General features: G+C 40.9%; 2 protein-coding genes across 3 annotated transcripts; one reads left to right on the plus strand and one right to left on the minus strand.

The window, feature by feature from the left end:
* Positions 1-3884: 3884 nt before the first annotated feature.
* On the plus strand, positions 3885-10068 carry LOC126388195 (claudin-15-like). 2 transcript variants are annotated; one of them, XM_050041139.1, is made up of 5 exons: positions 3885-4276; positions 7286-7450; positions 8191-8272; positions 8398-8508; positions 8613-10068. In XM_050041139.1, exons 1-5 carry the CDS (start codon positions 4060-4062, stop codon positions 8710-8712), a joined length of 675 nt encoding a protein of 224 aa, XP_049897096.1. In that variant the 5' UTR covers positions 3885-4059; the 3' UTR covers positions 8713-10068. The 2 variants fall into 2 exon arrangements, with proteins under 2 accessions (XP_049897096.1, XP_049897095.1); XM_050041138.1 differs by lacking the exon at positions 3885-4276 and adding an exon at positions 5652-6164.
* A 47-nt stretch (positions 10069-10115) lies between these two features.
* sat2b (spermidine/spermine N1-acetyltransferase family member 2b) lies at positions 10116-14399 on the minus strand. The gene is made up of 6 exons (XM_050041140.1): positions 14232-14399; positions 14099-14150; positions 11851-11934; positions 11394-11495; positions 10920-10960; positions 10116-10820 (listed from the first exon to the last, which is right to left on the minus strand). The coding sequence occupies exons 1-6, from the start codon at positions 14292-14294 to the stop codon at positions 10641-10643; spliced, it is 522 nt and encodes a 173-aa protein (XP_049897097.1). The 5' UTR covers positions 14295-14399; the 3' UTR covers positions 10116-10640.
* Between the last annotated feature and the right edge of the window lie 673 nt (positions 14400-15072).

The raw sequence follows: 15072 nt of genomic DNA on the forward strand, positions 1-15072 counted from the left end.
ACCTACTCCTGAAAAACTCATGTCTGCGCAAGGCTTTTTGTCCCTTCGAGGCCACCGTCATTTACCCGACAGGAGGGGTGAGTGAGTGAGCCCTGCAATCTAGAATTTGACCACTGATGTCACTGTTTTCAACGGTTTTCAACCCATTTTACACACTGGCTCTTTAAGAAACCAAATTCCAACGTCCTCCAAATGTCTTATGCCAACGTCACCTTGGTGTAGAATAATGACATTTAGTCGTAAGGTATGGAGAACAAACCCCATCATCTGCATTGTCTAACATTATTAGACATCTAAAATATTAATACCCAATTTTAATTCCAACCAGAATTTAACATCTGCCCAGGTGCAACGTCTTTCTGACATTATATTGACGGCTGGTGCGGAGAGTCTTAAGCCAGTGCTTTGAGCTAAATGCTAACGTCAGCATGCTGACATGCTCACAATGACAATGTTAACATCCTAATGTAAGTATATTGTTTTTTGTTTGCTGCGTGGTCACCACATTAGTTGAGCATGCTAACACGTGCATTAAACACAGAGCAAAGCTGAGGCTGTTTGTTCTTAAGGCCCTGACACACCAAGCTGACGGTCGGCCATCGACCAAAGTCGGGCCATCAGTAAGCGTCTGTCGCCCTAGTTTTTGCAGTGTGTCCCGCACTGTCGGCACTTCGGCGTCTGCGGCTTTTTCGGCCGATTGAGCATGTTGAATCGGCGGCGGAGCCAGTCGGTGAAAGAGATCACTCTGACTGGCTGTTTAGGTTTTATTCCCTCGCCCCTGTAGCGAGTGAATCTGCCTGTAGTGAAACCGGGGCTAACCGGTGCTTCCTCCTCAGGCTCCACTTCACTCAGCTGCCCCACAGACCCGCTGCTTCTTCCCACTTTAACCTGATAACAAACCGGAGCTAGCTGGGAGCGGCTAGCGGAGCGTTAGCCGCAGCATGACCGGAGGGAAACACAGCCAGTTAGCCTCCGCTAGCCTCCTAGCTAGCCCTGTCTCTCCGTTTGGATCCAACCGGAGCACCGAGCCCTGGTTTGTTATTCAGGTTAAAGTGGGAAGAAGCAGCGGGTTTATCGGGCAGCTGAGTGAAGTGGAGCCTGCGGAGGAAACACCGGGACCGTCTGGATGTAACAGTCCGTGGAGGTGCTGCGGTGCTCGGCTGCACAGATAGGAAACCACTCGGTTGACAGGATGTACCACTCTGTCACTCCACTCTCTCTCACGCAGGCGCAGAATGTACGTGCCACTTGGCCGTCGGATGTAGTCCGTGTAGTGTGTTCAAATGCAACTGACACAGGGCGACGTGAGGCGACGTAGACGACGCAACAGTTGGCTTTCGTCGCCGCTAGTTCTTTGATGTCGGTTTGGTGTGTCTGCACCTTTAAGCACACAAAAACCAAACGTAAACCTCATGGTGGTACTCGGGAAAAAGTCAGGGGATCATGACAATCACTTGGATTCACCCTCTGGGCACTATGAACGTCTGTACACAATTTCATGTTAATCCTTTCAAAAGCTGTTGAAATATTTCAATCTGAATTAAAGTGGTGGACTGACCCAACAGGCCATTCACAGAGTCAAGGTGTGGCTAAAAACTGTTCTTGTAAATCAGATTAAATGTTGCGTTTCACAAGCCCAGCAACTTTGTAGTTTGTCATCCAAATCAATGGTTTTTCAAGCTTCTGGGTGTGTGTGTGTGTGTGTGTGTGTGTACGTGCAAGTTTGAGAGAGAGACAGAGCCGCAGAGAGTTGCGATCTTAGCTTAGCTATCGATCACATTAATTAATAAGACCAGGTATTGAAACGGTGTGACTTAACCGAAACTCTTTTACATTGTGTACACAAATTCTGACTGTGCAAAGTTATGCAAACGGCACATTATTTAAACAGCTTTTACTGAGAAAACATTACCGAAGCCACACATGACTCATAATCTAAATTTAGCTCAATGGAGAAGTGCACTTTTTTTTAGTTACATTATATTCTGAGCCATTAAAGTCATCTCGATAGCCACAGAGATCACCCCATCCACTGATCAATATCATTTCGAACCAGACTGCAGATGTTGTTGCTGTCACTTCTTCCATATGAGATTTGATATGAATATATTTAGAAGAATTCAAGTATTTTAAGTAAAAATGTAAAATTTAAAATGTTTAAGCACAGTACAAGTGTTTCTTTGCTTGAATGAGTCTCTCTTCCTGCATCACACACACGCCGTATTTTTTAAAAGTAACGAAACATAATTTTACTTGACTATTTTGTGGGAACTCACCGTTAAACACTGATCTCTCAAACCACACTGAAATGTCAATAGAATTAAATAAATAAATAATGAGTATACATCACAGTTTCCTGTTAAATGGGACAGAATGAAACTCTCAAGACCAAACACCTCTGTGAGAATACAGCTGATATTTACGCCCAGGAAAAAGCAAGTAAAGATAATTAAAGTTAAAAAATGTTATTACAAATAATTCTTTGAGGCATCTTTCCACTGAACAGTCTGTAACAATTACTGTCTGCTGGAGTATAGGGTCACAAATCAGCTTAATGTTTAAAATCAAATCACTGAAAGATTAGAAATCGTCCTAATCGTGATAGAAACGCGTTTTTGCTCTTGGTTGAGCAGTTAATGTGACCGTAACGCACATGCTGACTCCTGGTCGCAACCGAAAACCTCCACGTTTGAGCGAACTTTCCCTTTAAGCAGGGAGGTCAATGCGGACACAACTAAATAAATCTTCCAGCTGACTGAGGGAAGGGCAGGGAAATAAAATATTAACAGGCAAAAGATTATGAGTTAAAGCCTGAATGTCTATTCAATACTGTAAGTATATGACAGTACTTTGAACTGTGCTTCTGATTACTGCTCAGCAGAAGAGAATTCACGTTTGATAAGATACAGACTGTAAATGGTGAAGTTTCTCATAAACAAAGAATAGCTTGACTCAAACAAAAGAAAAACATCTGTTTACTTTCAACAGTCATCTATAGTCATTAGTGCAGGTGTGAAGACTGAATAAAAATTAGTTCTGTGTTTGCATCAGTACTGAGAGATCTTGCACGTTTGCATACTCCAATATGTTTAATGTATGGCGACAACCAATATATAAAGGTGTGTTAAACCAGGTGTGTTGCCTTTTAGATGACAGCACTGCACTATGTCAACACAGCATTTCATTACGTTTAAATCTATATGCTGCAGTACTAAAAAGTGTACCTACAAAGAGCAAGAATTTCATCTTTTGTCTGGCTGCAGACTCGTTAATGCTTAACCAGTGCTAAAATAGCCACTTTCTGCCTTCAATAAATCACCCACCATACCCAGCTTTCAGTGTTTGCTCTGCCCTCTATTCAGTGTTTCAGTATTCAGTATTTGCTTATGGAACTTTAAATGACCTCCCTGAAATTACAAGCTACCAATTCCTCAAAAGGGGATACAGACACGAGGACAAGATGATGTGAGCAACCAAAAAAAGAAGAGCGATACCCTCTGAGAAATCCTACAGCACAATAAGAACATCACTTGATAAGATCACACCTTTTAACCTTCTTTCTTTGACTCACTTTATCCTGCATATAATACATTTTTGACTACAGTGCCTGTTAAAACACTTCTCCTGAATAAAACAATGAACTGCTCTGTCCTGAAGAAGCTTCAAAAGCACATCAAAGCAATCAGTGTTAAATGATTCCAGCCTTTTGGCTCGGGAGTTTAAAGCCGTGATAACTCTTTTACAGGATTATCTCAACCTCCCCTGCCAATCAAAAGGGAGGAAAAAAAAGCTCATTGTATAGTACTTACATTTCTATGGTAACGTGCCAGGCACGTGAAATGTCATCAATTTTGGGCGGGAATAGCAGACTTATAATGTAGCTACAGCCGACAAATCAATGTTCAAATTAGTCCAGGTTTGAGTGCATGAGGGAAAAAAATCCTGAGCCAGCTCTCACACTCCCAAAATGTATATCAGATACAGGAGTTGCGTATAGAGCTCCTCACAGAGGTATTATCTATCACTGCTGCTAATTATTAATCGAAAATTAGGTTCAAGATGAAAGAGATCATCGAGGTTATAGCACTTTTCCTTGGATTCTCGAGCTGGATATTGATTTTCATATCACTACATGATCAGTATTGGAAAGAATCCACGACAGAAGGCAGCGTAATTACAACCTCCACAATCTATGAGAACCTCTGGATGTCTTGTGCAAGTGACTCAACAGGGATCTATAACTGTCGAGACTTTCCATCCCTTTTTGCTCTCCCAGGTAAGTTAAAGAAGTATTTATTGTCCAACAGCTGGATCTTAAAGTTTCACATTACAAGATGTTAGAAAAGTCACTAAATTTGTATCTGCTGTTAAAACAATTTAAAATATGACTGTTACTGGTGATTACAACAATTTGCTTTGGCCTCTTTAAATAATTTTCACATTTTCACACATGCTTTCAGTTTTTTTTCTGTTGATCCAGCTTTGTGTAATAGCTGACTATGCATTTTCTAATCTACGTCACTCTGACAGAAATACCGCTTTATATTCTTTGATTGATTGAGAGTCTAAATTATTATGAACAATACACACAGAATCAGACAGCTTAAAAAGACAGAAATAATTAACATATATTAGTGTAGTGCTTGAACTGTAATCTACAACACTAACTGAGCAATCTAACAGAGTAGCTCAGTAAAGGTTGTGAAGCTTATAAATTTATTTTTGATGAGGTTTTATGAGAGGGATTTATATCCACTTCACTTCTAAAGACATATATTGTACTGGATAACATTATATTGGAGCTGAATACACAATATTCTGTTTTATATTGCTATAAGATAAGGTAAGGTAAGGTAAGGTAAACTTATTGTGAAATGCATCTTGGGCACAGTGCTACATTTCATTGCTTCACAGGACAAGATAAAAACATCATCACAGGGACAGTTCTAACATTGTACAGGTGCTTCTCTGTATCTTTAATTGTAACCATTGTATTCAATACAATGCATAGGTCAGACATTTTACATGTGTTAACTCCAAACTGTATCTAATAACTCGAGCTGTTCTAAGATCTTGTGAAACAGCATCTTACTTCATCCTTGTTGAGAATGTGAACTCCTATAAATATGATGTAATCCAGTAGAGGTCCACTAAAACTATGTCTTATGAAATGTCCATAAGTCCAACGTTGACCTAAAGCAGTTAAGTCAAAAGCTTCTTAGTTCTTGTGTTAAGGGTTTGAAACATTTGGAAGAGAGTCAAATAAAAGTAAAATGGTTTTCGTATGTGTGGCCAGAAGGCTGCTTTGGTACTTCATCACCGTGATGATAAAGGCCTGATAACAAACGACGCTACATTGGTCAAACCAGTGAAGAGAAGTCATTCAGGTTCAGTTGTCAGACAAGCAAACGGGTTTATCTGCGGGGCAACAAACGTGGCTATCTGCACGTCAGCATGCGGTGATGCACCCTCACCCCTCAATGCCACTACCCATGATCCCTCGGACACAGGGTTTAAGTGAGGAGTCAAAACGTGACTTGAGTCCCATCAATAACGGTTAGATATTATTGACACAGTGTTCAAAGCAAACATCAAAAGGTGACAAATAGCTTCAGGTCTATAGACGTTAGTGAGCAGGCTTGAAGGTTGGACTTCACCTCCCTGTTGACCCTTGAGTTGGGTCAACATTTGGCGTCTTTGAAAAGGTTCAATAGAGTCGAGAATAATAGGGATAATCATAAGTGGGCTATTTGGAATGAATCATTGATTTGTGGTTTTCTGGGGCATCTTAGCGCTGGGGTTGTTGGGAACTGGTCTGGCACACAAACACTTTGGGGTCGACAAATCCACACGTTTGCGCAGCAAGATAGCTCGGAGAGTCAACGTTTGTAAAGTGTTTCTCTCTCTGGATAATTTTACATTGGTTGGATAGAGGAAACAAGGGAGTATGAATGCGATAGTGGAAGCTTTGGCCTTCTTCCTGGGGTTTCTGGCCTGGCTGATGGTTGGGATCGCCCTTCCAAATCGATACTGGAGGGTCTCTACGGTGGACGGTAACGTTATCACCACATCGACCATCTATGAAAACCTGTGGATGTCCTGCGCAACCGACTCTACGGGAGTACACAACTGTCGGGATTTTCCATCTTTGCTCGCACTTAGTGGTATGTCGCCAACGCAGCAATAGTTTTATCAGTGTTGATGACTACTTTATCTGGTCTAATTTTTAATCCACCCACTCAAGGAATCAGCATTTGGAAGATTGTGACATACCAAACGAGACTGTAAGCAGTATAAAAGTTTGGGAGCTTTTCCTACAGAGCACTTACCAAAAAAACAAAATTTTATCCATCTATGTGTAAAGGGGTGAGAATGTTTCACTGAATTCAGTTTTAAACTACTGGATCAAACCCAACAGTACAGAAATTGCTGCTCTTTTTGGGCATCGTTTTCAGGATGTTAGTGTACCTTTAAAAGCCTTTAAGGAGCAATCTACTGTACGGGTTATAAGCTGTAGTAAAGGCAGGTAATATAAGATACGATAAGATGTTAGAAGATAAGCAAGCATAAACACATTCAACTCAGACAAACAGATACTCCCAGAATAATAAAAACATTAAGGACTAATATCAACGTCAATTTGTTGGAGACTGCTAATTACTTTGGCCAAAGCTACCCATTTCAGTATCAATTCAAATATGTAAATGTAAACATGTACTATGTACATTTGATAAAGTGCTGTATAGCACTTGGATGCCCAGCCCTAGTCTTGAGCTCTGAGGTAACATTTTTGTCAGACCCTTATCTCGCCACGGAAAGAAACATACTTTCCAGTTCACACTTGCAATTCTAATTTGTTGAGGTGGGGGACAGATAAGGTTGTCATATGAATCAAGTTTGTGGGTTCCCTTTGGAAAGTGGTTATTGTTTGGATAGACTGACGAAAATATTTTTTGGCTTCGTGTCGTGGCTGAAGTTGTATTTTGTACAGGCTTTGCTCTCTATGTCAACAGAGCCTCGTAGAGGGCGCCGCCTGTGCTCATAGAACTAGGGTTACGATCAGTGACCCTCTAGAGGGCTCATACTTGCATCAACAATAGTTTTGTCCTGTTGTTAACAGTGAACGCCACCTCTGTGGCAAAAATGTTATGCTTGCTTTTACTAATGCAGCTATGTATTTGTTTCTGTGCTTATATAAGACATACAGTATATTGACTAATGTGTATATGGAACACAGATTATTACAAGCACATATGAAACTGTATTTTCTTATGTCTGCACACAGGGTACATTCAGGCCTCTCGGGCCCTTATGATCGCTTCCATTGTGTTTGGGACGTTCGGGCTCGTGGCCACTCTCGTTGGAATGAAGTGCTCAAAAATAGGAGGAGAAAACTACGTCCTGAAGGGAAGGATCGCTGCCATTGGAGGAGTGTTCTTTCTGCTACAGGGTAAGGGGATGTATGAGGCGTTCATGTAACAAACAAAAGCATGACAAAATGTTTGGTCAGAAGTCCCTTCAAGTGAAGACAGGCCCCTGTGTTTACAGCACTTTAAAATGACTGGGGGAAATGTCCAGTCGCAGGGAGGACACACACAATCACAGTACACAAAACACCTAGAAAGGTAAATCATGTCTGGCACTCCAGTCTCTGTGTACAGAAGACAAGTTATCAGAAAATGGGTCAGCAGTTCAAAAGGTTATCACTACTCTAACAGACCTGCTGATGCACAAAGGCCTCCCACTACCAAAGGTATTTGGATTGCGAGAAGAGGTCACACTGTGTTAAATAGGAAAAGTGATGCAGTGAGCAGACGCTGCTAATCTCAGGGACCTAACAAAATACTCTCAGTATAATTTATGCTTAATCCAAATGACTTCTATATGTAAGAACAGTAATAATACTCATAAGACATAACTTGTAGAGCAGATTTAAAGGAGAAGTTAGTCTTTGCAACATGCAGATATCTCTGCTTCATATGATTGGCCTCATAAATAATCTTATAATGTTGCATTAAATGGTTTTAGGTCCATAAGGGCTGACATTCCAAACATGGCTGACATCACTTTATTATCTAAAAACTCTATTTATGACCTTGTTCATGTTATCTTTGGTTGTAACTGCATGTGCTGTTTGCATTGACAAAACATCCCACTTGTCTAAAGTCAACAATATTCTGTGTTTTGCAGGGCTTTGCACCATGATTGCTATATCTTGGTATGCAGCCAACATCACCCAGGAGTTCTTTGACCAGTTTTATCCGGGGACAAAGTGAGTCAATACAATGTGCATCAGTGTGTACATGAGCTGAAAAGAAGCAGAACAATAGCTGTTGTTTTCAGTGGATTCAATAATGGTACATAGAAAACTGTATGTTCAATGTGATTGTGTCACAGGTATGAGATCGGAGAGGGCTTGTACATTGGCTGGTCTTCAGCCACACTTGCCCTTTGTGGAGGTTCGTGCCTTTTGTGTGCTTGCAAAGTCAACAAAACCGATGAAAAAATGTGAGTATGCATTGCTGAAACATTTGATATAAATTCAATGGGTAAAACACAAATGGTGCTTATTCCAACTCAACTGAAACGGGGTGGGTTTTTTTGTGCTTTAGACCGTATCCGTACCAGCCATCCTCCAGAGGACATGTGCTGTCGACTGTGGGAACATCTCAGTCTGTCCCAAGCCATTATGGGAGAAATGCTTATGTCTGAGAGGTAACTGTGTCGGTGGAAAAGCCTGCTAGGCTGAAGCCAAGTCCCCAGATTGAATCCTCAGGGAGAGGGTCGCATTTATAATGGGAAACACCACTGTAAAGCCGTATGATCACTGTATAGTTAAAGATCAGTATCCTTGATTTGGAGATTTATTGGCTTTATCCAATCTCAACCTTTTAGTGATACATATTTGCTGTATATTAATCATGTTAATGTATTGTGAAAATGACATGTACCCATACCCTCCTTGCTTGGTGTAGGCTCACCAAGAGAAACTGCAACAAAAGCTGTGACAGTGCAAATAGAAAGCACTTGTAACAGTCTCAATGGCTGCTACAATCCAGAATTACTCGACAGAATACAATAAACATATAACATACTCACATTTAACACATCCGGAATATGGTGGTAATCCCAGTGTAGGACCATTTCTATCCCGGCAGCCTTAAATAATCACACATTTACCACCTCTTTCCTTATTTTAATGATTGCTGCAGGATGACTTGATCATAAGAAAAATATGATCCTCTCTCCTTAGAGGACGACCTACTTAGGACATTACTTTAAAGGTTTTAATTTAAAAAAAAACAACAAACCTCCTGTTTATCACTTTTACAAGGACTAGGAATACACGACAATCAGAAACATTTAATCCTCACATTACTGTTAAACTGTTTTACAATTTTGTTCAAGTCTATGACTTTTGTGTCAGTATAGTGTTGTAATCCTTTGTTATATATGTATCCTCAAACCTGCCTCAGGTTTCCTGGTCAAGAAAGATGAGAGTCGCACCCCTTCCATAAAACCTAGGTCGTGTGGCTGTGCTACATATTCGGATTAATTTGCCTGCAAACATTTTAAAAGCTCAACAAGCTCTCCTCTCTGGGAAATTGTTAATTCCAGAAAAACTGCAACACATGATAAATGATCTGGCTGGTTTTAAAGTAAATGAAGCTCTTCAGAAGAATGATCTACAATATGTCAACATATATCTGTAACAGGAAGTTAATCTGATTCTGTGCAAACGTCATGGACATGCGTAACTTCAACCTGCAACTGTAGGCAGTCAGCTGGTGTACTTTATTATATCAATTTTAATTGCAGGGGTTTCACACTGTGATTTTGACTCCCACCTCTGAACCAGAACACTTGAGTAACAGGGTTGAAACAAATGTAAAAAAAATAGTCTTTGTAACTTTTGTGCATTTTAATCATTTTATAGCACCCGTGTTTATTTCAGATGTATTGTCACACAGTTTATTTTCCTTCTGGGTGATTTTACATGTGTTCCTGTAGATTGCAGTTTGTTTTGTACACAAATAAATATCATTTTCAGTGACTGATTGCACAAAACCAAGGAGACATTATGATTTCCAACAAAGAGGGATGAAGAGAGCTGTTGAGCAATGTCACTTTATTTTAGTAATTACAAAAAAGTCCAGCTCACATGTTCAGATGAAAGGAGTTTTGGGTTACAGAGCTTGTTTGCAGATTATAATCTCCTTTGATTCCTTTAACCAAAACAAAAAATCCTCACAGCTGGGCCTGTTGTCATGACATATAAGTGGAGGTACGGTCCATGTAGCTACAGCATTACCTGAATGTCCACTGAGAGAGTGACAAATCATGTAATTTTCAGTTGCCTAAGTATGCCACCTAGTGAGATCATATGGTATTACAGCTGGGATTGCCTTTATTCAAATCATATCACATTGCGCTGCTGGGACACTGGCCAAAATCTTCCACCAGCATCACCAGATCCTAAAAAGATTAAAACCATCTCAGTCAATCTTTTGTTTTTTATTTATACAGACACAAATATATGATGACACACAGCTCGGGGCTGCAGGCCAGAATCAAACCCAGGCTGCTGCAAAAGACTCAGCCCACCAGGTGAGCTAGAGGTCGCCCCAAGTTGCAGACTTTTAATCTTTTGCGGCTTCATTTGCTAAATTGTCCATGCTTTGTTTGTCAAAGCGTAAAAAGTGCCAGCCTTCGCTTTCGGTAAGGTCCTGAGCTCCTTTAGCAGCGTAGAATTTTCTAGAGGGTGTATTCCAGTCGAACACAGTCAACTCTAGTCGCGCACACTGCTTATCCTTCCCCACCTAAGAAAAAAATGCACTGTTACATCTTCATCACACAGGACACATGAACAATTCCTTCTAGAAAATTGAGCTTTTGTGGTCAACGACAAACATTCTTACCTCTGAAACTTTGCACAGTAAACCCTTGCCTATGCCTCTTCCTGTTGAGGAAATCAATCAAAATAAAATATTTTTTTCTACTTGTGGAAAAAACATTTACAGACTAGAAAAACTGTAATTTCCCATTAGACATTTATGTGATATTTTGAGGTTGGTCCAAAAGATGTTTTGTGAGGTCACAGTGACCTTTGACCACCAAAATCTGATCAGTTCATCATTGAGTCCAAGTGGACGTTTGTGCCAAATTTGAGGAAACTCCCTCAAGGCTTTCTTCGGATATCTAATTCCCGAGAATAGTACAGACAGACAACCCAAGAACATAATGTCACGGCTATCACTGGCATGGAGACATAAAAAGATGTAACAGACACATGAATAAATTATGATTCACACAACTAATCAAGTAAACACAACAAATTTTACACAGTACTTTTCTTCCAGGCTTTGTTGGCAACAATTCAACACAGACATTACCTCTGAATTCTGGCATCACGTACAGATCCTCCAAATATATGGTCCGCCCCTTCCATGTACTGTACGTGTAAAAGTAAAAGGCGTATCCAACAATTGTGAATCCTACATGGACAAAAACAAACAAGCAATCAAAAAGACAAGCAGGAAGAAAAACCCACAAATAAAGTGGAATAAATCTGTGTGTCTTGCATTTAAAAAACAGTGAACTGATATCAAGTCTGTGGATGCTCAGTCACTGTGCAACACCACTGCCTTCAGTTTTATCTCTGAACAAAACATTAGATGAACATCTGACACTGTTGATTTATGAGGCGGCACTTGAGTAATCAGCATGATTTGTTGGACACTAGATAGAAATATCTAAACAGCATGAGCACAGGTCTTTTGTTATCTGAGTGAGATGCTGACAAGTTCAAAGGAGAGACTACAACAGAAAAGGCCTTGATCCAAACTTTACCTTCTTTAGATTTATGCTCCCCAGGCACTTCTGCGACGAGGCATTCAAAGAAGGGATTCTGACAGAAGCCGTCCCGCTCCAGCTCTAAACTCCAACAACACAGATCATTTGCCCAGATAGAAACATTTCATCTTTACATTTAAAAGTCATTTTAGCATTCATCAGCACAGAAGTGAGAAGAAACAGCAAAGCAGTCAAGCAGTCAGTTAAACTTCAGCATTATCAATCTGTCCATTTAGGAAGCACAAGTGATTGTGAATCAGTTTCACCTCCTTTGGTGCAAATAAAAAAGTGACAACAGGTGCAATGGAGAGGCAAAAGCAAGACAACCCCCAAAAAGGGAATGGTTTCACATGTGGTGTCCACAGATAGTTGCTCTCTCCTTATCCTTCCTGATTGATTCTTCTCTAGGTTTGTGTTCTGCTAGTGTCCTTGTCACTACTGGTAGCATGAGGCCGTACCTGCAGCCCAATCAGGTTGCACAGGTAGTCCAGCTCCTCCAGGATGGCACATCCACACATGCTGTCGCAAGAAGTTTCGCTGTGTCTCACAGCACAGTCTCAAGAACATGGAGGAGATACCAGGAGACCGGCTGTTACACAAGGAGAGCTGGACAGGGTCGTAGAAGGGCATCAACCCTGCAGCAGGACCAGTATCTGCTCCTTTGTGTGAGGAGGAACAGGAGGAGCACTGCCAGAGCCCTACAAAATGACCTCCTGCAGGCTACCGGTGTGCATGTTTCTGACCACACTGTCAGAAACAGACTCCATGAGGGTGGCATGAGGGCCTGATATCCTGTGGTGGAGCCTGTGCTCACAGCCCAGCACCGTGCAACTTGATTGGCCAGAGAACACCGGAAGTGGCAGATTTGCCATTGGCGCCCCATTCTCTTCACAGATGAGAGCAGGTTGGCACTGAGCACATGTGTAAGGCGTGAAAGAGTCTGGAGACGCCGTGGTGAACGTTATGCTGCCTGTAATATCATCAGCATGACGAGTTTGGTGGTGGGTCAGTGATGGTCTGGGGAGGCATATCCTTCGAGGGTCACACAGACCTCCATGTCATGCATGTAAACCTCCATGGATTGTCAGACCTTATGTTGGTACAGTGGACCCTGGGTTCCTCCTGGTGCAGGACAATGCCCGGCCTCATGTGGCCAGAGTGTGTAGGCAGTTCCTGGATGACGAAGGCATTGATGCCATTGACTGGCCCCCTCATTCCCCTGACCTAGTCTGAGTGGGTGGAAGTTCGCTGCATAGATCAGCCTCTCATTGGGCGGAACGAGCCACCCGCTGAAGTCCTGCCCTACCACCTCCGGTTGTGTAGCAGTTTTCAACCGTTTTCAACACGTCCTTTACTAACTTTTCCAGGCACCTAGGGGCCATACACACTACTGAGTCACATTATGAGTGGCTGCGATATGATTCACACAAGTTGGATCAGCCTGTGATTTAAATTTTTTACATTGATTTTCAGTGTGATTTTGTATCCAGCCCTCAGTGGGTTGATGAATTTAGTTTCCATTGACCATTTGTTCTCAACAAGTTTTCCAATGTACACATCAGCAAAGATTTTCAACTTGAAGAACTTGTTCACTGAGATCTGATGTGTGATTTAAGTCTTCCTTTAATTTTTTTGTTCACTGCTGCTTTCTAAATGGACAACTTTGAACCTATGATACAGACATAAGGGAGACAGCATGCATTAAGAGTAACTTGTACAGAAATTCATAATGCACGACAAGTTACAAAGAAAAGAGCAGAAATAACTGCCGTGGACTGTGCACACACATACAACCACATTTTTTCCCCAAGAGATCTGGTCCTATCTAATATTCAAACTGACTGCAGTCTCATTATAGTTAATGATTAGTGCACAGCATTTATCATTTATTTGTGAGTGGTTGCAAAGTCTTGCACTGCTCACTACATAATAACTAACACACACTGCACATGCAGTCAGAACGTTAGGTTAAAGTGTGGACAGAGATGCACATCCAGAACCACTTCTAGTGTTATGGTGGCACTGAAGGTATTTTAATGGCAGACGTTCATCTGCCATGACAGGAAGAACATAGGTGTAATTACTTGCATTAATGTTGGCACCGACCCAATATGTTGAACTAGTTTCTGTGCACATTGTCTCACAGGTATGGCTTCCTGTGACACATACAATGTAACAACGACACTGATACGTTTAACCTGGGTTTGCTCTCAGCATTGTTTCTATAGTTTAAGTGCAGAATTACCTTCATGAGATATCTTCACTTGCTCAGGCATTTTTTCATACACCGCCAGCTCCTGTGAAGAGAGGAGCATAAAGTCAGGTGTGAAATAGAGCACAGTTTGTAGCTTGGTTGCAACCCTGTACTGTAGCCTCACCATTATCAGTCTCGATATGTCTTTGCAGTCTTCTTTAGTTGCAGCCCGGACTTTAAAATTCATGTTTGTTAAGTGTCTCAGTCCACACTTCACCCTGTACTACTGTCTTCTTCTTCAGTTCAATGAAACGACTACAAATCACAACAGCGGAAAACACATCGTACACAGGAAGTCATTCCGAGTTCTGGTGTTGTAATTTTGCCTTCAAAATAAAAGACAAATCACTTTTGTGTACATTTTAAAAGAAGAGACATGACTCTACTTCGCCCTGTTATTTTTTTTTTTGATAATTGTTTATTCACATCAATATCAGGGAAGGACTTTTGTCATGAAAATACAAACTACAACGAATAAATCTACAAAAGACGCTTTTAAACTTGGTCTACCATCACGTCAATGTTTCGAACCGCAATGCTCAGTGGGAGTTGTAGTTGACTTAAGTGTTAAACGTGGTCTTACACTTTTGCATTGCTTTCAAGTGATGCTATTTATATGTGCATGTAAATACATGTTGTAAATACATGTTTTCAGGTCACTTTTGCAAAGGGTTCTTAATCTGAATGAAACATCCTGATTAAATAAATAAAGAAAATAAGTTTTGGGACTCTGGGCTCCCAAGTGACACAAGTACTTGTGAAATGTAATCACTTACACTTACTCAAATACTTGTACACCTTGTTCTTTACTTAAGTCTTTCCATTTTAACTTAATTTATACTCCACTACATCAGCCTAAAAGCCATTGCTACTGATCACTCTGTTCACAGGTCCACACATACGGTTGTACGAATGAAGGACTTTAACAATTATTTTCATTGTCATTTAATCTGTAGATTATTTTC

The sequence above is a fragment of the Epinephelus moara genome, chromosome 3 (genome assembly GCF_006386435.1).
Source record: "Epinephelus moara isolate mb chromosome 3, YSFRI_EMoa_1.0, whole genome shotgun sequence".
Lineage (NCBI taxonomy): Eukaryota > Metazoa > Chordata > Actinopteri > Perciformes > Serranidae > Epinephelus > Epinephelus moara.